Consider the following 26,644-nt stretch of genomic DNA (forward strand, 5'->3'; position numbering starts at 1 on the left):
TGGCTTTGTGTGCAGATATTACTATAAGAAGGAAAGCAGAAGTCAAAAAAGTCAGACACTGATTAGGAAAAGCTGTGGATAAGGTTGAAAAGTTTACAAATAACCCACCAAGAAGCTAATGTCTAATCAAAAGCATGATCTTTCATTTTATGCCAGAAAATTAATTATACTGAATTAAGCCAAAAGAACAAAGGTGTTGGGAAATAAAACACGTCAAAGGATGAATGAAGCAAAATAAATCTTAAATGCATCAGGAATGATGACCTAGCCACCAAATCAAATGTGGGTTCGCAAATGTAATTAAGAAAATCAAAATAGTTCTGCATCAATCATTAAACAATTAAAGCATGGGGAGCAACAAGAGGAGACAAGGATGACAGTCAAGTCAAAAGGAAACATTTAACTGCTGTTTTCTGGAAAACAAAGGTATGAATGACTCTGAAAGGTGGGCTTTTCCCTCAATTAAATATGTCTTAGCATGTTTTTTGGCTTCCAGATGCTGCTGATCTGTCTCACTGGCTGCAAAGACAGTTATGTTTCCACTTAGTCTCTGCCCGTTATTTGAACAGAAGGACATAATTCACCTTGTGGAGGTGTTGCTACATGATTTGATGTGTTTGACCGTGTGGCTACAGGATTTGATCTTGCCAAAGTGCCTGGGCCACCAAAGTGCCATCTATTTGTTACTAAACTCTGAGCCACTTACTTTTCTAAGCAAGCAGACCATTGGTCCCATAAACAAGGGTGAAGGTTGTGTAAGATCAAGCATCACACAAAAATTAAATGAACCAACAAGAAAGAGATCATTAGATTAGAGACATCTGGCTCACCTGTTGGATGCAACCAACATGGTAGCCCGTATGGCCATAAGATTTTTAATTGTGAGCATCTTGGAACTGCTTTACACTTTGAATCTTAAAGTGAGCACCCTATGCTGCTCCCTGTCATCCATGCAAAAGTAATGGTTTGGTATGATGCTCAGTGGGAACCCATGCCACTGGCAAAGTCTACAGCACCATATCTGCAGCAATTTCTTCTCCCACAGCTCAGCAATTCTCGTCTCTCCTGCTTTGGACACCCAGTAAGATCCCTGCCCAAGCAAGCATGATATCTACAGCAGAAACAGCCATGAATGTGTTTTGCTTTGCACCAGCCCATAGAAGTTTGCTGTTTAAAACATATGTTTAGAAAACAGTGTGAGAGAAACATCACAAACCAGCCTGAGCCATCTTGCACATACTTAAAATCTAGTGGTGAGCTCAAAAGAAAAATAATGGCAGAGATGAAATACATTTTCCTGCAGAAAAGCAGAATTGTGCCTTCTCTTTGTCCAACATGTGGAATGTTCCCATTGATGAGCCAGATCCAGATGCATCAGAAAAGACATTTCAGTCTTGGAGATTTTATTCTAAAACGTAACTAAGGATTGGGGTATTACTTAAATAGATGATTGCTTGCTACAAAAGCCAGCTGTTTAATACTGAAATCTAAATAAAGATTAAAATATCTCAATGTATTTCATTTTACCCTTTACTAAACTGCATTTGTGTGCTTAACGTTAACCTTCCCATTCAAATGTCATTAGCTGCTAATTAAGATGTTGATATGCCGATTGTATATCTTGCAGTAGAGATGATTTGCAGGCACTTACTAGGTGTTTATCAAACTCCAGCACACATATTGGTTTAGCGTAAGCGTGGCACATTTAATTTGCTGAACACAGTCCCAGTTCTCCACTCTTTTTTTCTAATTCATAATGAGCAAAACATGGCAAGTTGTCAGGAATCACCTCAGAAAAGGAGAAAAGTAAAATAAGTGACCTAGGCACTTCTGTGCAAGCAGTTTTTTACCTTTGAGTTCAAAAAACCTCATTTACAAATCTCTAAAATGATCCCAACATATTAATAACAAAATGAATCAACCCGTTGAATATGTCTACAACTTACACTGGCCCATAGTCAGGAGCAGAAGGCTTTTGGCATTAAAGGTTTGTTTCAAGCAACTTCCCTGTTACTAACAAGAAGAGTTTAAATCAGAGAGGCAGTGATGATTCTGCTAGTGTAAAAGGAGTTCTGCAACACAGGGTACATTTTCACAGTACTTTTTAATATAATTTATGAATATTTGCTTGCAACATAATTGTCTTTTCTGCTGACATTTTCAAAGCAACACTGTGATTTGTTGGGTCTCTTGAGAGTCTGAGTACAAAACTGATAATTATATTAAATATACATAGACAATAAAGAGTGTGTTTACATAACTATGCCCATAAATATCTGGTTGAACAGTCATTGTTCTCAAAACCCTTTTAAGCAGCTCTCGGAGGGATCCAATTCTAATGACATGATGGTTTAAAACATGTTGCTCAGTCTTGTTCCATATTTAATTAACTTTCCTTTTTTAAACTTGTGATGGTGGAGACAATAACAAATAGCTCTGAAAAGAGAGCCAGCTTTGAAACATGAGTGAGACCTTGTCAGGCTTTTGTGTGCCACACACAGAAGAAGATGTGCACACAAGAGGTGGTGGCCGGGGACTGCCCAGCTCCTGGGGGAGCGCGTTGCTGCAGCATTCACAGTTCACTACTGCTAATAACAACAGCAACAACAATAATTAAAGGAATCTTCTGCATACAAACAAGAGAAGCAAAATGGGGAGGGAAAATAGATGTATTAAGTGGAATTGGTAAAATAGGCCTGAACTTGTTTGTTTTTGTGCTGCTACAGAGCAGCGAAGCAAATACCTGAAAGAGAACGGCACATTGCCCACTAAGATGCAAAGGGCGTGTGAACATATAATTGAGCATCAGTGTATGACTGAACACATTAGACAGGAATCAAGGTAACATTTCTGAATTCATGGACCGTCTTCCTCTGTGGAGTCCTTCACATTGCCTCATCCCAGGCACGGCTGCAACCAGAGCCCAATATTCTGTTTTCACACTGAGCTATTTTTAATTGTCACCAATTATAATTCATTTACTTTTATGTGTCCTGGTTGTCACAATATTAACATTTGTAAGTCTTTCCCTTTGCAGGCTGTGAGAATCTGGTTTGACATCTCAATAAAGCGGGATTCAATCAAGGTGTGAATGAATTGTTAATCTTGTTATAAATAGAAAATGCCATATGTTGGTAAGGAAGGGATGTCTCTCTTTTTCTGTTGTTGAGGACAGTGGTAATGAAACAAAGTGAGTGGTCATGCCAAAATTACTAATAAAAGACCAGTCACTGAGACATGGAGATGACTTCAGCTTTCCATGTGCTATCAAGAAGGAAGTGATAACTATTAATGTGTCCTCAGCAGACAGAGCCCTTGAACTATTCTTTTTGGGGGGTTGTAGAGTGACTTGGAAGTCAGGGAAAGCAGTGAGAGCACCTGAGCGAACCAAAGAAATTCTAATATCCTCCCTGGAAGCTGAACCACCTAAACTGGATTGGAAAGTCTAACTTGGGCAACCAGCTGTGAAAATATGTATGATGGGAAAACCTCCTATTTTGGGTAGCTGAATGTCATAAGGCCTAATGCACATTTAGTCCTGGATCATCTTTTGTTCAGATAAAGAATAAGTACATTTTTTCATAAATTCAGTGCTCAGATACTACCTGGGTAGATCACTTCACTTCTGAAGTATAAATTCCATATTTATACCTGCTACAGGTCTGTGAGGTTTCCTAAACACAGCTCTGGTGAACAAGCAGAAGGACTACTTGTTTTATTAAACTATCACTTACAGTAAAACTCATGGCCTCTTGAAATACTGGGTATAAAGCCAGTCTCAGAGGTAAATGTATACCTTGTCCATCCACACCCCCTTTGAACAGATTTATTCTTTTACATGAGGTTAAGGGTATGAGGAGGGGCTTCTCTTAGCTTTTGCTGACCCAGGATGGAGAAAAGCATGCTCCAGCTGAAATGTACACAGAGAGCCACGTCTCTTCTTCCAACAGGCAGGATGATCTGCCTTTCCTGTTGATCTTCCTGAACGCTCTGATAATTCCCCAAGCAATACTCAGTCCTCATTGGGAAGTTCGGATGTCTTCCATAATCTATTTAAACAGCTATTTAGGTACCACTGAGAAACCTGCTACTGCAGGAAAGGTAAGAGGATTCCAGCACTTGATACCAGCAGCCAGCTCTCAGAAGCCACCTGGGGCTGCCTGTCGCCGTAAGACCCCTCTATTCCCCCCCACTGACCTGAAGGGACAATCGATGCATAAAGTCTTCTTCACATTTGTTGTTGCTCTGTTTACTGTTCCTGTATTTACATATCTAGAAATTCAACATCTTTGCATGTTTTGCAAGCTGTCATGACATGAGACGCTAGTAATATGCTATGTTTTGCTTGCTAACATATTTTTGACATATTTTAGCTTTTGATTATAAGATTGCATCTTTCCCAGCTACCATCTGTCTCAACTCAGTGGCACTCTGGCATTTACAAAAACAGTAGGGTGTAATATTTCTTATATACTTGAACTCTACTAGAAACATGTTCTTTTCAGTCTTAACCAATATGTCACACTTTCACACATGAAGGCTGAAACATCTTATATCCTTTAAGGTATCTGTCAAAAATAAAAAACATATCATCACATTCAATTTGGCTGAGTAATATATTAATGAGAGTAAGAATGGGAACAGTTTCTGACTTATAAATAGAACTGGCATTTTACAAGCCTTGAGTGCTTCTGCCTGTATTTATCCTTTTGTCAGCACAAATGAGATATTCATACAAAACCCGGGAATTTATTTTTTGTATTTGGCAAAATATGCACAATATCCTCAAAGCTGGAGTCTTCAACATGATGCGTTTTTTCTTGGAGTATCTGGTAACCAGACAAAATGTGACATTCATCAAACTGGAAATCACCCTTTATATCTACCCTGACAGAACTAGGCAAGCAGTTCCAGCCATTTGGACTTGTTCATGATATTTTGGACATTCAGTCTTTAACTGCAGTGCTTCAGCAATACTGGTTTCCATGGGATAAAACCAGCAACTCCAACAATAGAATAAGACGCTGAAATAGCTGGAGAATGTTCTTTTGGCTATCTATCTTTCATAGATGAGCTGAAGTAGTAGGGGATACTGGTAAGCAAAGAGAGGTTTTATTCCCCATCTTTCTTCTTGATATTGCAGGCAGTCAGGAGCCAATTCAGACCTGAGCAATGCTGTGAGGTCTTGTGACAGCTTCACAGAGCCACGGTGCTGCTGAGCATCATCCCGCGGTGTGCATCCCCTCCAATTCTGCAACCCATTTCAGAAGAAAAGGTGAGGGGTGTGAGGTTAACAGTGCTACTGGCAGGGCTGCAGTGGCTGGAGGTTGTCAGCACTAGACTCAGCTCACTAAATAATATCACATTGAAATGCAATGATAATTATACACAGAAGATGTGTGGTGACTCCTCTGGCAACCAGTGTGTCAAGAGTACAGGTATGAAATTGTTGAGAGTGCCAAATAAAACAAACAAGGAAACCCAGAAAACACGTTGCTTTGCAGCGGGCCAGCGGATCTGTTTCTACCATTATATTTATTTAAATGCCTAGCTTCAAGAAAAGTGATCTCCTCCTGCTTAGCAGTATATAGGTTCTGATGCAATGGAATTCCAGACCCTGGTGGTCCCATAAGTACTACAGGAGCAGTAATAATAATGCTGCTTTCCAAGGAAAAAGACAAGACACAAGCACGCTCACACATAATGGTAAACTGAATTTATTTCCTTTTGGAAAACAATTCCAGTAATCTCCAGGTTCAGACCGCAGAGTAAACATTAATAACAGTAACATACATGTTAGTTCAACTGATTCAAGAATTTGGCCATGTGAAATCATTAAGGAAAGTCTTGAACACTCAAAGCTTCAAATGGTATCCAGAAAAAAAAAAAACTTCTTTGACAATCTACATAACAACTATTGCATATATGGTAATGCTATCTGTCATATCGCAAGGCTTACAAATATATATACGGGCCTTATTCAACTGTGGGTTCCTGCTCTGTGAGAGAGAGTCTCTTCATATTTTTCTGCAAGAATCTTCAGCAATAAAAAATAGTCTTAGATTTGTCCGTTTGTATATCAAAAGAGAGATTTTTAGACTGAAGTTTAAATGAAAGGAAGGCCAAACAGAGCTGTCATGGAACATTGCTATTACCTTCTCCCTCCTCCTTGAAAATGACACTTTTTCTTCAGCTGTTTTTTTCCCCTCAGTATTATTATTATTTGTATCTTTCTTGAATAGGGCCCAAGTCCACTTGTCTTTATAAGACCATTTTAGTATCAGACAACATAATACATGTGCAACACTTTATATACAAGAAGTCTATCCGGTGCTCAAAAGTTCAAACACATGAACATCCAACAGTTTCGATAATACAAGTTTTATGGTACAATACAATGTTTCTGAATAATATACATTAACAATGAAAGTTTCGTGCAAAGAGTAAAACGTGTTCCCTTTTTGTGCCACAAAGAATTCTCTGGAAGAGATGGGCCTTGCACTAGCTGCTGTGCTGGGTCATCGTATGATTCTGTAAGAAAAATAAAAGAAAGAGTTTAGTCACAGGACAGGAATTTCTGTGTGAAAGAAGGATGCAAATACAATTGTCCCAACATATCTCACAAAATGATGGACTGGAAAGACATGATGTTCAAGCCCTCCTTGTTTTAAAGCAGTCAAAAGAAGTGTCATTATCAAAGAGGTGTTTTTCCCAGCTGTTTCACACTGGTATTCTTTCCATGTGCCACAGGAAGGGCATCACACCCTCTCTAGGTAGATTTGGGCTGACTTGCCCCAGTGAAACTGCCCATCAGGTCAGTGGTTCGGGTGTCCACTTACATACAGCTCATGGTTTATGCGTTATGCAAATGAGAAGCGCATTTATTTGTCATAAAAGACCAATGCTAATTGGACTGTGCTTCCTAGGCTGTGGCACCACTCCAAATGTTTTATTGCATTAAAACCTATTTCTCCCTGAACAGTGTGGCACAGTGTATTCTGATAAGAGTCATTGTGCGCCTAGCAGAGAGCTCAGACACTGATGAGAACAGGAAGGGCTCCCACAGCCCTTCCTTTTGGTCACCAAAAACCACAGATATTTTTTCCTCAAGTGAATGCAGTGCCTTATGTGAGGTGACACAGTGTGGACTTTGGAGTCTGAAATTCTCCTTTTCTACGTGAGTAATCACCAAATCCAGCAACAAACACAAGTTTTATCCTCTTTCCTACCACTGTACTAATCAAGTCAACCACATTTAAGGATGAGAGATGCTATTTCAATTCCTGCACTGGCTCAGATCCTTCATAAGCATTGAGTTAAGAGCAAGGTACCAATCCAATACATGTTAAGTCTTTTGCAATGTACACTGGATCCACAGATAACTGGAAAAAAGTCTGTGAACACTACTTCTCAGACAAGAGGGCAGCCACTGATTAGTGAGGAATTTTCCCCTTAGTCCTCTGGGCCAGATTTGGGCCAGTGACCCCAAGGGCAGGGGTGTCACATCCTGTGGTGTGCTCCCAGCACATCCAGTCCTTTCACTCTGCTTTATTAAGTTAATCTGTCTTAACCCCCTTTGGGCTAACACAGTTCAGGATGAACCGATTCCCGAAAGATGGTCATCGCTTTCAACAAAGTGAACATCTACTGAACCATACCCTCCAGAGCCACCCATGGAAAGGCACACAAAAGCAGCCTTGGTCAAACAGATGTGAAATACAGCACGACTGCAGACCAGCCTGAGAGTTCTCCCTCCCTTCCTTCTCCTCTCTCCCCAAGCTGCATGCACACAAACATGGGACATTTGGCAAGGAAAGGATCTTACAGAAAGACTGAAGAATTTTTAATGTAGTGCCGTTCTCAAGATTAAAGGAAAATGACCCAGTGACACTCAAAGATGCAATTTCCAGATGTGAATACAAAATGATTTAATGCCGATGGCAGGAATTCCAGACTGTCCAGGGGCAAAGAGTGTTAAAAAAATATACTCTACCACTTGATTGCATTTAGCTTCTTATCCCATAAAATCATTTCAAAATGTTGCAAAGCAATAACAATATCTGCAGCCGAGAATGTTGGCTGCTCACAGGTAATGGGCTCTGACTAAACCACAAAAGCAAGGAAATTAAGAGTTAAGCCTGACAGTGAGCCCTTTTGTCATCCTGTTGTGTCCATTTATTGCCGCATTTACAGCATAACACCACAGGCTTATTGGAGACCCTGCAGTACCTAGAAACAACAGGACAAGTTAAATATGGGCTGGCAGCCTGAATTCTGATTTTTCTTCTGCTTCTGAGTAGGTGAAGTCCTATTTTACCAGTTGTTACACTGCAGAGACTTATTTGGGGTGTGTGTGTGTGTGTGTGTGTGTGTGTGTGTGTGTGTGTGTGTGTGTTATTTCTAACCGACTGACAGCAAGCATGTCAGTCATGCCCGTTTTTTATTTCTTTTCACTAAGTGAAAATGCATAATCAGTTTGAAGCTGGACATGAACAGTTGCACATGAAGCAGTCAAAAGGTGTTTGGGGAATGTGGTTCTGGCTGCAATGACATTTTTGATTAAAAAACAAGAAGGCCCAAATATGAAGGAGATGAAAGAAAACACAACATAAGGACTGACTTGCCCCTGCTCTCAGTGTCCCTGACTCCTGTGCCCTGGTGCAAAATGAGATTCTCTGGAGATAATGAAGAGATAATAGAAAAACCCAAGTGTTGCAGAGAAAAACAAGACAGGGCAGGATACAAACATGAGGAAGTTCTTTGAGCAGTTTAGGCCTTAAGAAAGCAACTATACTTATTGTGAACAGTCAAACAAATCACAGTTTCCAAGGTAATTAAGGCTCCCTAAACATGAGGGACTAGGGAAAGATACCTATTTGTCTAAGTGGCAAAAAAGTACAAAGTGGAAGCACTTCAGAAGCAGAACGTTGACAAGACAAGCAGGCAAAGAATGGGAGGAGAGAGATAAGAAAAAGAAGAAAATTCTGTAATCCCACAGAGAGCCATATTCCACTCCACCAAAAGCCATCTATTGGAGACCCCATGTCTAAGTGACTGAAAATTGCAAACATTAATCCCAGTTATGAACTGTTGTTGTTTTTATAAGGGGTGTTGCGTTTAAAAATTTAGGGCAAAAATTCTCCTCTATTATCCACACAGCAGATCTCAGCTCTGATAGTCTCTTTGCCTTGTGCGCAGCGAGTTCCCTGCTTTCCCGGCAGCGGGAGTTCAGGCAGGCGGGGAAAGCAGAATTTGGAGCTCCTGCCGGCAGGGACACGGCAGGGACACGGGAGTGTGGGACACCCAGGGAGAGCACAATATTACAGTCTAGATCCTCTGTGCATCTCGGAGAGCACGTTGCTCTTCACTGAAGACACACAATACAAGCTTGAAACACACCCCCTCCTGAAACTTCAAACTAGTTTGCCTGAGTTTGGAGCCATTAGTACATCCAGTTGCCAAAGAGAAGTCATTTAACTAAGTACAGGAGATATCATATGCTCCCCTTCTTTGGCTCCTCTAAATTTGATTGCACATAACCACATCTGTTTAATTATGAGGCAGTCTCCCTATGAAGCAAAAATCTCAATTTCCTACTTAGCTGTGGAAATGGAAAAATATTTTTTCTTACCATAATCTTTCCAGGACTTCAGCAATAGCTATGTTAACGTTTCCAAGTGCTGTGATTTCATAAGGAGAAACTAGTTTGCAAACACAAATGCAAGCTTTGCATGCACAAAATGGAGGAACAGTGAAGCAGGAGGTGTGTGTGTCACTGCATTTGTTACCGCATTAAACACAAACTGAGCCAGAAAAACTCTTACATCCCCAATTTTTCTATCTCAGTATTATCTGGAAACCAGTTATATTACCTAGGAAAACCTGAATTCAGTATCTTTGACAAGCAAAATAAACTCTTAAAATGCATTTGCCCTGTTCCTAGAGATGATTATTTTTGTTAGCAGAATCCAGAATCCCAAATGTTATATGAACTGCTAGAAAATTATATGCCACCACTTTTCTGGATGAAAATGCTTTGAGATATCCCTGCTGTTAGTGTTAAGGAGTTAAAAACATGCAAAGATTTCACAATAACACGGTGGGAGAATCTCCTTGGCAAAATAATACAAAAAAGGTTTCCTTGAAGAAATGCTCGAGACAAAAGAGGCAATAATACTTTTTTTGCTTGATGTATGTCTTTGTGTTTCAGATAGAACATGGGAAGTATTAGGTAGCAAAAAGTTCCTGCCCACAGCATCAAAATTTATGAAGAAAAAAATATCCACAGATAACCACAGACTCACTAGCCCATTAGAATCTTTAATGTGAGCTGCAATTGTGTTCAATTTTAATGGGACTTCTGTTTTTTTATGACTAGATGAAACAAGACATGGTTGTACCTGACAAACAGTGCAAAGAGGGTACATGTGAAGAAATATAAAGATGAAATGCAGATGCATTATTTCAACAGATGGTAACAGTAGCACAGCAGCATGTTATTTTTTCCTTAGTTCAAGAACACAAACAGGAGTAATCAATCATCACTGATTAAGTAATTATGGTACCCTCCATGTTATCACTTCTGTGGAATCCTTTATCTGTGTACATTACAGACCATCTTGTATTTTTTGCATTCAGAGAAGGAAAAGCAGCACCCCACTGCACTGCAATACAGTTCCAGGTTGTAAAACAGAACTCTACATTACTATCAACCTTTAAGCACTACATTTTATTTATTTTTTTTTTTTTTAACAAAAGCAATTGGTTTCCAACAGGCTGGATAATAAGTCTTTTGACCTGCATTCTTCTCTGACCCATTAAGGTCACCCCTGTGCTCGGGCATATAGCTGACTTAGGAAATGCCTGCAAGTCCTGCATTTCATCTCCTGCCCACTCAAAATAAAGCTTTCTTTAAATGTGTCTGTACAGGTCCCTGAAGACCAGGGAGGCATCCCTGTAGTGGGCAATGGAGGGACAGAAGCTTCTGCCTTTATTAATGAATGCAGACCATTATGAGTCTGGCTGGCTCCTGCACTGTTCCCAGAAGCATATACTGTACGTGACTTAAAATGCTAGAATATTGACACAAAGCGAGCTGGGCACCCCTAAGGAAAATTACTCCTTGGATATAATGTAGGCTCGTAACAGCTATTAGAGTACAAAATAAAACCCTCCGGGATCAAACTGACATATACCGCATTCTACCTACTCCTCAAACATTAGAAGAATTTCTTTGTGAAGGCATTCTCAAGGACAGCATTAAACTGACTTTTGTAGCAATCTGCAACAGCTTTTTGGCTTACAGCTTTTAGTACTGAATCTCTAGTTTGAATCAATATAAGTACTATATCTTCCACATTAATCAATACATTTGGTTCAATACACGTTCTATTAAATTATACTTTCTAATCAAGATTTTCTGCTTCTCTTCCCTGCTTTTTATTCCAACTTCTTACCCTGTGCCATACTTTTCCAACTGTCTGCAGCCAACAAGAGGATGTTGGATTTTGCAGGACCAAAGGGGAAGACAGAAAGGTTCATGGAAAAGGCAAGCCTAGCAGAACCTTAAGTGCACTGGTAATAATAATGAATCAAGAATGCAGCTTCACAGTGTCAACATGGTTTCTAGAAACTTCAGTCTGATGCTTTGCTGAGCTGGTTGTTGTGGTAAAAGACCTCTCACACAAACACGTCTTCATTGGACACTACTGAAATCCTACATCAAGTGGAAAGGCTGGGAGGAGGACAGAAGAGGGGTATTAAGTGGTAACACCAAAAACAAATACATGAAACTTATTATGACTTTAAGGCTTTTTATACTGTGCCAGGGTTCTTTCCAGGTAAACTGTAATATGATTATACCCTATACTAAATTGATGAGATATTTAGATTTGTGAAATACTCAGATTAAATACATACTATAAATTAAGCTGCAAAAATATATTATTTACCCCAAGTCTTTGGAGATATTTGAAACACTGGGACAGAAGACGTCTCCAGCAATCTGAGTGATGTACACAGTTACAAGTAAATGACTTTTCCACACCTGTGTTAGGTTTGGTGGAACATGGTTATTCTTCATGAGCAGGGAATATGAAATGTAATGTCAAAATGATAAACACATATATTACAGGCATTTGCCGCTGTCTTACAGATCAGAAACCCTGCACTGATGTCCCTTGCTCACAGTCAGTTTCTCTTTTTCTTGTCTCCATATAATCACTGTGAACCTGCAGAGAAACTGTTGCATTTTCTTTTGACATTTAACATCATCTTACTCACTCACAATAGCATCTTATAATACTTTCTAGATGACACTGTGTCACCATTAAAGAAAAAGGTGAAAGACAAGAAATAGAACTTAAAGACAGAAAAGACCCATTAGGGCATTTTCTCCACCCATCTTGCCAGTGTTGGATTATTGCCTATAGTGTAATTTCAAGTGTTTTGCCCAGTCCAGTTTTAATTAGAGCTTCCAATGCTCCTCTTGGGAGACTGCTTCACAGCTTCACAGACCTCAGGGTTATGATTTTTTTTCCTGATGTTCATCCCAGGAGAGGAAGAGGCTCAGCCATCCCCAACTCATACATGAAACCAAATCTGCATAGTCAGGAGCTGATTTCAGTAGAATATCTGGGCCATTTCAAAGCATCTGAAAGCAGTAAACTTCCTTTTAATGCCCAAAACATTAAGGCCTTGACTCCACCGCTTCTGTAAGCAATTAAGAAGATTCTGTTACATGGGCTTCTCAGGCTCAGTTGCCATCCAGGTAAAAATGTAGCATAGGTGGGATTTGCAGTCCCACAGGAAGGGTAACCACTTCCATGTTCTGCCTCCACTAAATGAACCAGCTGAAGGTTAAGGACGTATTGAGGTCCATCCTAGGCTATAATCCTTAATTGCACTGACAGAGCATCTATGAACACGCAGATTGTAAACATTTCTGTATTTTTCACATAGGTGAAATACCAAAAGAGCAACTTCAGTTGAAGCTCATCAACAGATGATGTGACCATAGATTATTTTCCCTCCCAGGCTTTTCCCTTCCTTTCATAATATACAGTCTACAAGAAATTGACTTAAATTGTTGTATCTAAAATCTTGGAACTAGCAGATGTTTCTGATGTGCTTCATCCCTGGAATTACAATGCTTCTGATACAAAAATGAATATATATTCAGATTTCTATGGTCACACTTATCCTGAGTGAACAAGGGAGCTGGAAAGCAGATGATGTCTAATAGTTTTTCATAGGTGAAAAGCAGGAAGCCAAATGGAGACTTAGGGTTCTGGACAGAAAAAAATCAGGGTAAGATGTCACTGCCATCAGTACCTCCAGTACTGCAGTGCAGCTGGCGGAGCACAAGGAGTACCAGTGAATTTTTAAATACACTGAAGTAGGCAAGAAGTTTCATCCAGACCAAGTTTGATCACCAGCATAGACCTAACAAAATACAGTCTCTGAAACCTGAGATTCCCAAGGAAATAAGGATTTGATCTGAACTAAACCAGAGCTATTTCCACAACAAAGAAGGGGCCAAATCCCAAGAGAATCTGTGTTCCCATAAATACCACTTATGTGTGGTGAGCTGATGTTTACCAGCCTTTGAGAACCAGGTCTGTTCTCAGACATGATGGTCAATTATATGGTCATCTTAGGTCATGACTGACCACTGTTGACAATGATAATTTAGGGAAGTCTACACTGAATTGCAGATATTCATATAAATTAGTTCACCTAAGCTATGTGATTTGGTATTAAATTAATGTCTTTGAAATGGCATGACTGCTAATCAGATCATAAACCTTATTGCATTTATGCAAAACTCTCAGTGTTCTGGTTCTTCTATTCAAGCTTTTCCAGCTGGGCCACAGAAAATCTACCCATAAAAAAGAAGTCTCAAATTGCATAGCATGTTCTCAGGGATGCAAACTGAAAATTAAAACCAAGCCCAAACCAAAACAAACCCCCTGATACCTATTTTTCTTCAGAGACTTCCAGTAAGTCACTAGTAAAATGTCAATGATTCCTTTTGGATTCATTATTATATGTGAGTACATATATCACAGAACTGTTGTATGGAAAAAAATGACATATATTCCTAGGTACAGCAAATAAGACTTTCATCATTGTCACCAGAAGAGAAGAGACACAAACACAGGTGTCTGTTCAGCGTCCTTGCGCCTTCCTCATTATGAGTGTTGGCAAGGGGCTCCTGGTTAAGCTTCTGGAATAAATCAGAGTCGCTCCAAGGCTGTTTTAACCTATGGTGCCAGTCAATAGCCTTCCATAAGCCTCTCTTCCCCTGTTTGTTGTTCATTGAAATGCAGTGGAACTTTAAACAACCTCTTCCATTTCAGGCAAGGTGGCCTGGCTACATGGGTGAAGTGCACATATTAGCCCATAAACAGTAAGATAATGGCTGGTGATGGGAAGAGAGGGCAATGGTTAGTACATGTTCACAGCAGTTCATTGAAACTGGGAAACCTTTCTGTCCTTTCATGCTGCAAAGGGGCTGGTACTGTTAATCAGGAGCCAGGCTTATGTCTGGTTTGTAGAAAAACAAGGCCTTTGTGATACTGCAAATGTTTGAAGTTAATACACAAGCATCCTTCCCCAATAAGAAAACTGTTCATTAAGCAGGAATAAAAGCTTAAACAAAAAAGGCAAAAGGAGGCACTTCTGAGAAATCTATCAAAAGTCTTATTACTTTAGAATATGGTTATGATTACCCTGGTATAAATTAAGAGAAACTCCTCTGAAATCATGGGAGTTTCAAGATAAGGACAAGTACGAATATAGCCAGGCCTGCAGGGTTTAAAACAAAGTGAATATTGCTCATGTACTGACTGATTCATGCACACCCTCTGCAGAGGCCACAGCAAGAAGTCTCTTCACCCTGTCAGACACAGCCAGGTAAAGAGCAAGCAGAACCCAAAGCTGAACAAATCCAGATTTATCTGCAGCTATTGTACAACAGAGTAACAGGGGACAACAAGCTTTGATAAGCAATACTGCTGAATAAGATATTCAGGATTAAGTCAGTGTTTTACAGATGTGTTCATGGGCTAATTGTTGTTCTGCTTTAATTTTTTTTGTCTTTGCTATGTTAATTTATCATGCTGGTGCTTTCTAAACTACAGTACCTGTAAACAAATGAAAGTTTGACCTCTCTCCCGTTTTATATCCACAAGCAGCACTCTACTTTATGCTCTAACTTTAGATACCTTAAAGACAAATAAACCGGGGGGGAGGGGGAGGAAGTAGAGAGGAGCGAAAAACCCAAGAAACAAAAGCAAACCCCCTTGCCTGACAATATGTGAATACAAATTTGCCTAGCTGGGAGGGAGGAACTGGCTCTTGGAACTGCAGCTATGCCATGTACAGATTCCTTTATAAGTCAAACCCAATTAAACAAACTACTACTAAATATTTAACATCTCAGTCTGTAATTAGTGACAAATAATGGAAGCTAATGTAGATAATTGCACAGAAATGTCCTGTTGGAAACATTACATGTTTCTTGCTCCTCCTGTTTCTCTCGTACTCACTGAATCCTGATAGGTCTTTTCAGGAACTAAACTGACACATTTATCTGGATTTTACACACATCTGTTTGGTCTTCAATGAAGACGTGAGAAGGAACCTTCCAAGTGGAACTTCTTCTCAAATTTAAAGCAGAGTAACTACTTGATCATGAACTGATTTCAAATGAATTGATTTAAAATCTGAAACCAACCAGCAGGTCCAGAATTTAAGCTCCTGTCCATAGGATTCAAAAGGTCACCCAATTAAAATGGGGAAGCACACAGAGCCGTGATTTATATGCAAAGGGCAACCTTTCAAACAATGATCCTTTGCAGTTTTCCACAGGTGCATGTACAAGAATTCCTTTGAACAAAATTACAAGTGAAATTACAAGTTTCTTGATGCCGCCTGAAAGAAAAGCGCTGTGACTTGTCTGCACTCTTATTATACAGACAGATGCATCCCACATTCGTATTGATTGCCGAGTTCACATCCTTGCCTCGTGACATAAGGCTGGGTATTGTGCTTACCAGGTGACAAAGGGACAGCCTGGAATCTGGATTCCCTGCACATTGCCAGCCAGTGCGTGGGCCCTTGTACAACAGCACTCGGCACACAAGAGGGTATGGATCAGTCTGAGGCTACCTCAAAGCACCTAACACTGTTTTCGCTTAGCTAAAAGCAAACCCTGAACCAGCCCAGTTTTAAAATCCCCAAACCCAGCTTTTGCATATGAAAATGCAAAATGCATATGAAAATCATATTGGGTAGTTATCCAGCCACTAAGCATACATACACTCAGTTTAAGAGAACATGTAAGCAGACTGGTGCATATTTTTGATCCCAAAATCTGAAATACAAGTGAAATATGTCCCCTTGTCTATGGTATGTCAATTTTGAAATGTGCAGGGAAGGAAAGGAAAAACTACAGAGTTCTGCTAGCTCTTTTCCTCTTCTAAATGCCCCAAACTCTGCTGCATATTGGTGCCTCTTTTTCCTTCAAGGCAGCTTGCAAGCAGAGCCAGACTGAACAGATTTGATGCTAACGGCCAAAGATTTCTGAGCTGATAAGCAGAGGCCCCCACGGCTTTCACTCTCTGACTTCCTTCACAACTGGTTACAGTGCCAGCCCATCTTGGACATCTTAGAGTCCTTATTCCTACAGCTTTCAAACAAGGAATAGTGGGAACTGGGACACTGCTTATGTGGCAGGCGTGGTGTGTGTGTGAATTACAAATCTACTTGCTGGAAAAGAAAATAAGGACAATTTTTATGCCTTCATAGCTGGTAAAGCAGTTAGACAGTTAAGAATCCTATGCTGACATTTTGTTCTTTTAGCAACCTCATCTGGGTTCTCTCTTTTTCAGTTCAAGAAACTCCATGTTGTAAAGGTGACTTTTAGAGACACTAAAATGCTATTTTGCCCTTTAGAACAAAGTCACTACTTCTCTGAATTTTGCAAGGACACTCACTGTAAATCAATAAATCTGGAGTGTTTACTGACATGGTACCAGGACAATAAAATTTTATGTTTGTCCTTGTGGTTGTTGCTTGTAAAATCCAGAAGCCTGGATTCTCTATTGTCTTCTGCTCTGTGGTCATTTGCATTTGTGTACAAGAAGTGTGAAATGTGACCACAGATAAATGGGAAGAATTTTACTTCCACTTTCTCCTGTTTTCAGGCCCTACAAGGGGGAAGACAGTAAAGTCCCACTCCTACGTTTAAATATTCTCCCTTCCAAAAAAGAAGTACTACATAAAGAAGCATGCCTCTATGCCTTTTTCCTTCCTCCCCGTGAGGGAAGAAGTATCCTCCTACAAAATGTCATTCTTTGAGGTTGGTCATTCTGTTTCCTGTCACACAGATGGCCAGTGACACATTGCAAGTTAGACATGTCATTAGATCCTGACTTGACCCTGCATTGACAGTTGAAGAAATGCTCTCCCTCACCTCTGGGTTTGGCTTGAGATGCTATGGAATTCCTCTCTCCTAGGCTATCTCCTGCTAGGGGATCCAGCCTCCTGCAGCTGCTGCTTTCACCCTTTGTTGCCCATTAGGACTGGTTTTTAGTGTGACAACCTTCTGATTGAGTGAAAAGAATCACATTTAGGAGGAAAATAACTGGAGACAACACTTACACTCATTTGCTGTCTGCGTTCAGTGCCAAGGTGTCTGAAATAACAGAACTTTAATTCCGACACAAGAAGATGTGCTGTAGCTATGGTGAGGCTAATCTATAAACCCCACAGTCTTATGTAATTTGCTACTCCAAGTTAATTTTAATTCATTACAATAAACCCCACCTAATTAAAATAACTCTTTAAAGTGAAGTATTAGCTTTAACCCAGAAAAAAAAAAGAAGCAGAATCTTCAGTATCGGAGGGCAATTCATCATACCACAGTGCACACTTATATAAATTCAAAGGAAAGCTATAAACAAGTACCCACAGCAATAGTGCCATGCATAAAGGGGTTGGCAACAGGAGGCCTGCTTTCTAATCAGCCCTCAAAGGAACCTGCCACACAGAAGTGGCACTTATTCTAATTTAAAGCTCTCACAGTTACTTTACCTTGGCAAAATTTATAAACTAATAACTTTAGTAAACAGACTGGCACTCCAAACAGAAAAACAAAGCCAACACAACGGTTCAGGCCTGCAGAGAAAGCAGCTTTCCCAGAAAGGTACTGTCTTTACCAATGAGATAAAACATTTGTTTGGGGGCTACTCTTACAGTCCCTGATGTTCAGTAACAGTTCTGCACCACCCCATTAGATCTGTACTGTCACTTCACTGTGGTCTATAGTCTTTTGTCCCTGCAAATTGTTTTAGCATCTTAAGGCATTTTACACACCTCCATATTTGTGCTCTGGTCAGCTCACCAAAGAAATACTTCTGGATTTGAAACAGTCTACTCTGGGAATATAGGTTCTCTTAAAGCATCACTAAATTGCCAGGGCAATCTGCTTTCAAAATGTCAACTTAAAAAAATACTTAATATTTGCAATTAAAGATCACATTCTTTCTTGCCTCTATTATTCTGGCTTCTCAGTAATTGTTGAAGATTACAAAAAAACGCATTCTTCTCCATTTACATGGATGAAGAAAAAGAAGAAAACCTGAAAACTGTAATAAGTGCTAAGCAGAAAATCGCTGTAATATGTACAGCACAATAATGTTTGGTTTTTTGTTTTTTTTTATATTCTATGTAGAAAGTTCCTTTTTCAAATCAAAGCAATACTACAGTAAAACAACTGCAGGCAAGATTTCTAAGACACAACGCAGTTTGTGTCAGAACACTCATCACTCGAGGCTGACCTGTCAAACTATCTTGGGGAACATGGTAAAAAGGCAAATCTGCAAGTTGGTAAAAAACTTCTGAATGATAAAAAGTATGCAGCTCTCAAACCACAGAATGCTGTGTAGTGCTAACGGGGTTGTGCTGATGCTTACAGCAGATCTGCATCCCTTCCTACTGCTTATAGTCATGCCTGCTCAGGCTGTGCTCCTAAGACCACAGAGAGGGAGCCAAAGTTTCGAAGGTCTCACAGAAGAAACCGAAGAAACAAAAAATCTGTGCTCAGATGAGTGATGTGGAATAGAGATCAGAATTTAGTACTGTGCACACATACCTGCTATCAGCAGTAGAGCTATGCTGTAAATTTGATACAGGTGAAGTCAGTGAGACTACATTTTTGGACCTTGATAAGCAGTTTCTGGCATCTATATTTTCAGAAGATTCTCAGTACCTTGTGAAATGTGACCCCCACACACAACCCGCTTCCTTCAGGGACCTAGCATGGTCTCAAGGAGCCTTTTCAGGCATTAGGGATTAAGATTTTGGCCACAGTGCTTTTCCAGAAGCTAACACAATTGTCAAGACAGTCTACAGAACTCATCAGAGAATAATTTCCAAGGGTTTTGAAATCACTACTTTCCATAGGCGTATTTCTCTATTAGTTTCTGCACAACAGTCCAACATCTGCAGAGGCTTAGTGTTCTCTGCTAAACTGTGCGCCTTTTCAGACTAATTCCTACATAGCCACTATATATTTTTGTAAATCCATGTGGCCTAGACATTCAAATCTTGGGCCATCATAGTCCTCTGTGCACGTTAAAGCATTCATAAGGCTGCCTAAACTTACGTCAGCTTGTAATAGCCCCCACGGGATGGTGACATCAATTAAAAATCCCTGGAATTCATCAGTCTGAGACACACCTGTGAGGGCCAAAAGGGAGCGATACAGAACCAGCTAGCAAAATAAACAGGAATCGCTGCTTACTAAGGGAATCCTTGGCTGTCTGACTAAGGTACCTTTTATACTGGCAGGGGATGCAAATTGGAGCCCGAGGATCCACACTTTCATTTTCAAAGCACTTTGCAAACATCAACCACTTCACCTTCACACCATTGCTGCAAGGGAAGTAAATATGTACAGTTCCAGCATCCTTCCTTTTCTGGAGGTACAAAGCAGCACAGGGCATTTTTATAGGCACAGTCTGTGCTCATGCACAAAAGGGAGTGCATGGACAACCTCCTCTTTTGTGGCCAAATGAGCATCCTAAGGCCACAGAGGGAACTGGTGGCACAACAGGGATTACTGGAGACACCTTGCCATCCAGCCTGGTCCTAGGCCACTGTGCCTCACCTTGCTGAATTCCAACCATACGGTGCTTTGCTGTAAAGGACGGATTATTGAATGCCATCCTCCATAATCTTTCCTGTAAGAGATTACTACACGCTTCCCGGGGACCCCTCCCTTTGCTTCCCCCCCCAAATGGTGGCAAGGTTAGAGACAACTTGTTTTCTCAAGGCTGAGATTAAAAATGGCTGTGTTTTCCTAAGCATTCCTTTGAAGCACGGGCAGCGTGCGCGTGTGTGTCTGAAAACGACCCAAATGAAAGGAAGGAATGAGAGATGCTAAACAATGCTGCACAAAGTTGCAGACTGTTCGGCTACAGGCCAGAAAATGAATCCAATTTTTCATTCTGTCATTATAAATATTTCAGTGCAAATGGTACTGATTTTCTGCAACTGTGGTTAAGCAAAGGGCCTCTGAGTGAATATTTAAGGAAAAAAAAAAAAAAGAAGGAAAAGAAGAAAAGGAAGGAAGAAAAAGAAGAAGATGGAGGGGGGGAAATTAAGGTTAGCAACCAATTAATTTCAAACTTTCAGTGTAAAGATTCTGGGAGAAATTCTACAGTGATGCAGCGTGTGACTCAAAGAAGGAGGGAAAAAAAACATTTACTCTGCTCTTCTTCTGACAGTTTCTCATAAAATATCTGCAGTCCATCTATCTTTTAGTACTCCAGGCTCCTCTGGAGAGCAGAAAATAGTAGTTTAAAGCTCACTTCAGTGCCAGTCTGCGGGAGATTGCTTTCCACAGGACCCCTGCTGATGGAGGCCTAGGGGAAGAGGCCCAGGAGTTATTCAATCAGTCCAAGGCTCTGGGGCGGCCGGGGCTCCTTTGAGGGCTGATTATAAAGCTGCCCTCCTGTTGCCTGCCTCCGAACAGAACGAAATGAGCAGCCTCTTGCTGAGCAGATTCTGCAAGAAGGAATTTCACCTGTCATGGAGTTTGTCAGAATTTCAAGATTTATCTTGGTGCAAAATTAATAAAATACCAACTAGGATTTCAGCCTGACTACTCAGCTGTGTCATCTCAAAGTGATCTTTCACCTAAGAAAACCTGGACACAGAGCTACTGGAGTCATTCTTGCCCTACTTTTGCTTGAGAGCTTCGGCAGGATGCTAAGACTGAATAATAAAATGATTAGAGCTGGATTTCCTGACAATTACACCTAACGTCAAACGCTGGGTGGGTGCTACCGTCCTAACGCATGACCTTCCACCCTACTTCTGTGGTTCCTAAGTCTCTCCAGAATAAGCTAGGAATCTGAAATAGAAAAAGATCATTTTTGCAGTTTATAACCTAGCAGGTCCCTGATGGCAGCACATCTGTTAAGTTCATACCACTGGTATTCCAGGTCTGGATTTGATTTATAAGTTTAAAAAGAATACAAACAACAGACTACACAAGATTACATTCAGTGAAACACTGCAAATTAATATTGCTGTGACAGTCAAGTACATGGCCTTTTAACCATATTCTGAGTTTAATATGGTGGAAAGGTGCCAGGTTGATAAAGAATCATCTCAAACCTCTGTGAGTTCAGTTCTTTCAAAGCTAGACAGGCTCACTAGTCTTCTGACAGTGCCTTACAGCAATAAAAATAATAACAATAATAAAGAGAAATCTTTGTACACTACTTATTTAAGTGAGATTGTAATAGCTTATAGCACTTGGTCACATGAATTTCAAGTCTCGGGTAGCAAAGAAGCAATTAACTTGAAGCCTGCAAGAGAGCTTTTCAGCTAATAGAGGAGGTCAACTTGTAGAAAGTAAAATAGTTGTCCGCTAAGCCAGCTGATGGGTAAATAAATATTATTCAGTTTACAGTGCTGTTGGTTCAGATCTTGACATGGAGAAACACAGATCCACTGTACCAAGAAACAGCAAAATATGCCCAGATTTGGAAGAAAGATGCATTTGCCATCAGTAGCTGTTATCCTACATTGTGGCAATTTCTATGTACTGTTCAAAGCTGTTTGCTGTTTGAAGTAACAAATCTACCTTTCTATTTGCTCGTCAGCATTTCCTAACAAGAGCATAAAACACATGGTAACATATCCCTTTCCTACTTTCTCACCCTTTAAATGACAATTCAACATTAATACACATCATAAAGCCACCTTTACCAGGCAGTAGTAGTCTGACAGTTTTAACACCAAGAGATCTCACAGTAAAGAGAGAGAGAGAAAGCACGCAAGTGAATGCACAGATGGTGGGAGGGGACACAGGGTGCTCTCAGCAGGCTACAGTAGAGATGCATTAACTCCACGGAGGGATAAGGGCTTCCCACCAGTACAGTCATGAATTATAACTGAGCATGGGAGTGAGTTCTTAGTGCCTGTCTCACAGCAAATATACTGTTCTATTTTCCTGCACAATCACCTTTCACCTTTACAAACGCAAAGCAAAGCAAAATGCACTGCTAATATTTAACAATATCACAGGTTCTTTATGTTACATAGCACACATCTACACACATCTACATCTAAGTATGGGGGGAAGCAGGGTGTTCACTGACACGGAGAATCCCCAAGACAGATTTACACACCCATGATCAGTGCCTGTGTCTAGCGATTCTGCTGCAAAATGAGACTATAACAATACAGATAAACAACTAAAGCTGCATGTAGAAATGTGTGTAACTCAGCAGTATTGGTTCACGAGAACTGAATCATCTCTTTCTTTCTTCCCTTGTTAACAGGGTGGAGGACACACAATTTCAGCTTTGAACACAAAGAAAGCTCCACTTAAAAAAAGATAAATCACAAGGGCTTGCAAAAAATCTTCTCTTTTTCCATCCAGAATTATACTTCAGCCTCAATTTGATCAAGGCACAGTGAACCTGACCCCAATAACAGGTAGAAAAGCTAAACCTAAAAGCTGTTCCTCCTGGCCAGGGTTTTGTAACAAACAGCTCCAGTTGTGTAGCCATCTGCATCAGAGTCTTTTTTGACTAATGTTTGGAATGGAGCTACGTAATGATGCTTTCTTTTTTTTTCCTTTTTTTTTCTCTTTTTTTTTTTTTTTAAGGAAAAAAAAAAAGAGAAAAAAAAAGAAAGAAAGTCACCACTTTTGAGCCAAGATTGCTGTTTACTGGAGTTTCCTGGATATGTCTCTTTATGAATCACTGACCACACCTTGTTTTCACAAACTATCTGTACCTCCTCCCTAGGGGAATTCATCCCCTCCCAACTTTCCTCCTACTCAATGAACCTATCAATGGAGAAAACTTGTTATTTTAGGCAGCTGAAAATTTGACCAATTTTAAAGGATTCATTTACCATGCCTTTCACTTTCGTTTAAATCCTCAGTGTTCCTGGTCTAAATGACAGCACCGCAAGCACTGCTTTTAAGCACTATTCATCTTGCCTACCACATCTCAGCCTTTCACACAGAAGGCTGCTCTCTCTCCAGCAATGGAGCCTTACTCCCTTATAGCTTGAGGGCAGAGACTGTTACTAGCTGTAGACTTGCCGCAAATATCACAATAAAGGATACAAATGTGAATTTCTCTTAAAATACGGGTTCAGCTCTGGAGGTACCTTGCTTTAGAAAACTGTCAGAAGTAAACAATATATCTTTCTCCAACATGCACAGCAGCCACCCAGTTGAAACAGCTTTTCCAAATGGGTCAATGGAGTCAGGATGCTTGCGAATTTTATACTTTTCTCCACTTTGGGTCTCTAATCGATAGTTTAGCTTCCTTCACACTTAATATACTCAATCTTGGCTTGGCAACATATCTTGTAGAACATTAAAAAAACAGAGTAACCATTCCCCCTCTTTACAAAGCCCTGGAGCTTGAGGAGATGCAGGGCTACTGGGCTAAGCTCTGTGATAGAAGAAGCCAGGGCTCACACTACAGATCTTAAGAGGTGGCAGGTTTGCTGCTACTGAGCCCCTCTACCTATGCTTTGGTACACAAAAACATGGAGAGGTGAGGACGCTAGGGTATACAGGGGCCATGGCAACCGTCTGCCAGTGCTGTGGAGGGAAAACAGGGCAGACCTTGAGCAGCAAACTTTCAGAGATAATGTTGTGCCATCACTCATTGGGAAAGTGCAGGACCAGTGGAGAGTGGAGCCAGGAATGAGGAGCTTATTCATGGGGATGGAGTGAGGGGGGCCAGCAGCAAGGTCGGGGGAAGGGAGGCAGATTTGCAGAACTGGCCATGAAGCTCCTCAGTACACCATAGCTGGATGCTTCATAAAGTCACACTGATGGCAGTCCCGGAGACGGCCATCTGTTGTCAGCTCTGGGCCAGATGAAAGATAATATAACGGCAGCTACTGGTAGCTAACAGCAGGGCAGCTGCAGGAAGGAATGCGTCCTAGAATAAAGTAGTGGGCCTTCCTGTTTAGCACAGAAAATCAGTCATCGATATCAACTACATTAGCAAGAAATTAATGGATGGACAATTAAGAGAACTGAACTGATCTACCAGGGAAACTATTCAAACGCAAACAGAGTGCTTATTTCTTCTGCTTCTCCAGGTATATGAGCCAACTGAACTGACTAATGGCAAGGTGTAGGCTGAAACATTCAGGGCACAGATGATAAAACCTCATTTTCTGCAAAGGGCAGAATTCCATTTCTAATGATTATTTGTGGGTCAGGGAATACATTCACTGCTTCCCCTGCTCTCAATCTACAACTGGACTCCCTGATGTTCACAGAGGTTTCTACAAGGATTGAGGGGAGAAATTGGCCTTCATGTAGTAACTGAACTTCCCCTTATTATTACCATGATTTATTTTTCCAAGTGCCTTATTATCAGCATCACTCAGCAGAAAAATGTTTGCCTTCCCAACACTATCGTTTTCTAGCTTGTTTCTTTCTTTGCCCCATAATCTCCTTCCTACTTCTACTCCTCTGCCTTTTGTTTCCTTCTCTTTCTGCCTTTCTGTGCATTTTCCTTTCTGCAGCAACTTCTGGTTTGCTTCTTTAGGCTGAAATCTCCCACACCTCACTGTCCCATTTGCTAAAACAATCATGATGTTAATGTTGACACATAATGTTTTTCAGAGTCGACACTTAAAAAGACAAAGGAACAGCGGAGCTTATCTTCTGATTGCTACAGTTTCTTGCCAGTTTTCAGACTAGAGATAACAAACTTCACTTAACATACTGCATGACACAGTCTTTGCAGTCATGAGAATTATGAACTGTACTACACCACCTGATTCTGCAGAATCTGTTCAGTGTTGACCATATAAGGCAATAAGTAGATCAGATCCAAAGTATGGGTTAATCTTTTTGCTGCTACTGATTTTTTTGAAAGTAGTTACCTATACTTTTCAAAAATAATCCAAGCATACAGAGGCATAAACGGGAAGGAGTAGGCAAAATAGGGACGTATATTCAAACACTTCCACATTTGGGTGGACTCTATCTCCCTTGAAAGAGAAAGAAGAGACATTTCTGCTGATTTTTGTATGGTACTCGTGGGTGTAGCTCAGTACTTATTTTGGACAGGACAAACAGTTTCTAATCTTTCGCCACTTTACTGTTCCTTAAGTCTGAATTTCTTTTCAAGATTAAAATGGTGCATTTAAAGGCAATATTAATCACTTAACTGCTACAGTGTCTTTGTCAATTCATTCTGTAATTTCGTAGCAATATCACTCAAGCATCTGAGAAAACAAACCCATAATTGTGATTCAATTGCTCCAGAAATTTAAGGATCCTTCTCTCAGGGAAGGACTATGGGATGTTGTGAACACATTATTTCCTGCTTCTTTACAGGGAAAAGTATGGAAAGTTCCACAGGTTGACAGTTGCATGTAGAATTACAAGTACATGGAGTATGAGGAGACAAGTAGGAACCATTAATACTAAGCTCACCTTTGCCAAGCACTACTTAGTGAAATCAAAATGGTTCCTGAAAAACTCTGGCACTTTGGGCTTGGTGGGATTTGCAGTATTCTATAAATATTCATGAACTAAAGAAGCACCCACAGGGAGTGTTTACATTTGAATAGGCCAATCAAAGGCAGGTGAACTCAAAAGCCCCAAACCTGGAAATTTCTTATTTAGAAAAGAATTACTGCATGAAAACCTAACATGGCTGTAACATCCCTCAAGCCGCAGGAGGGAAGGGGCACTGGAAGGGAATTCAAAGTATTTTTTTTTTTTTTTTTTTTTGTGTATTTGAACTTTGTTTGACATTGAAACAAAAGACTTGCAGGGAAATACTTTAAAGGTATGTCCTGAAAGAGCTAATGCGCTAGTGCTTCCACCACGCTTCTTATGGTTGCTTCTCCGAGAAAATTTGCAAAGAAAATAATTCTTCCTTCTAGGGAAAGAAGTCTCAAGTCTTAGGAACACAAGTCTGAATTTTTTTAAGTCTTGGAAGACATGGAAAAATACTCAGTGCACATACTGGTACACGCTAATATCCATACACCTATCTGAAACAGAAAGCACAGGGGTTCAGGAAAAAAAACCCACATGCAAACTAATCATAGAATCATACAATAGTTA

General features: G+C 40.3%; 1 protein-coding gene across 11 annotated transcripts in view; it reads right to left on the reverse strand.

Annotated features, from left to right (window-relative positions):
* Nucleotides 1-5,701: 5,701 nt before the first annotated feature.
* Nucleotides 5,702-26,644, reverse strand: part of ZNF521 (zinc finger protein 521) — a 232,380-nt gene continuing 211,437 nt past the window's right edge. For all 11 annotated transcript variants that reach the window (XM_057397642.1, XM_057397644.1, XM_057397651.1 and 8 more), the window contains one exon: nt 5,702-6,531. In XM_057397642.1, coding sequence (XP_057253625.1) covers nt 6,502-6,531 — 30 coding nt within the window. In that variant the 3' untranslated portion in view covers nt 5,702-6,501. The remainder of the gene's footprint in view (nt 6,532-26,644) is intronic.

This window comes from Pezoporus wallicus, unplaced genomic scaffold, assembly GCF_028554395.1.
Source record: "Pezoporus wallicus isolate ANWC-B61680 ecotype Strahan unplaced genomic scaffold, APGP_CSIRO_Pwel_v1 contig_227, whole genome shotgun sequence".
NCBI lineage: Eukaryota > Metazoa > Chordata > Aves > Psittaciformes > Psittacidae > Pezoporus > Pezoporus wallicus.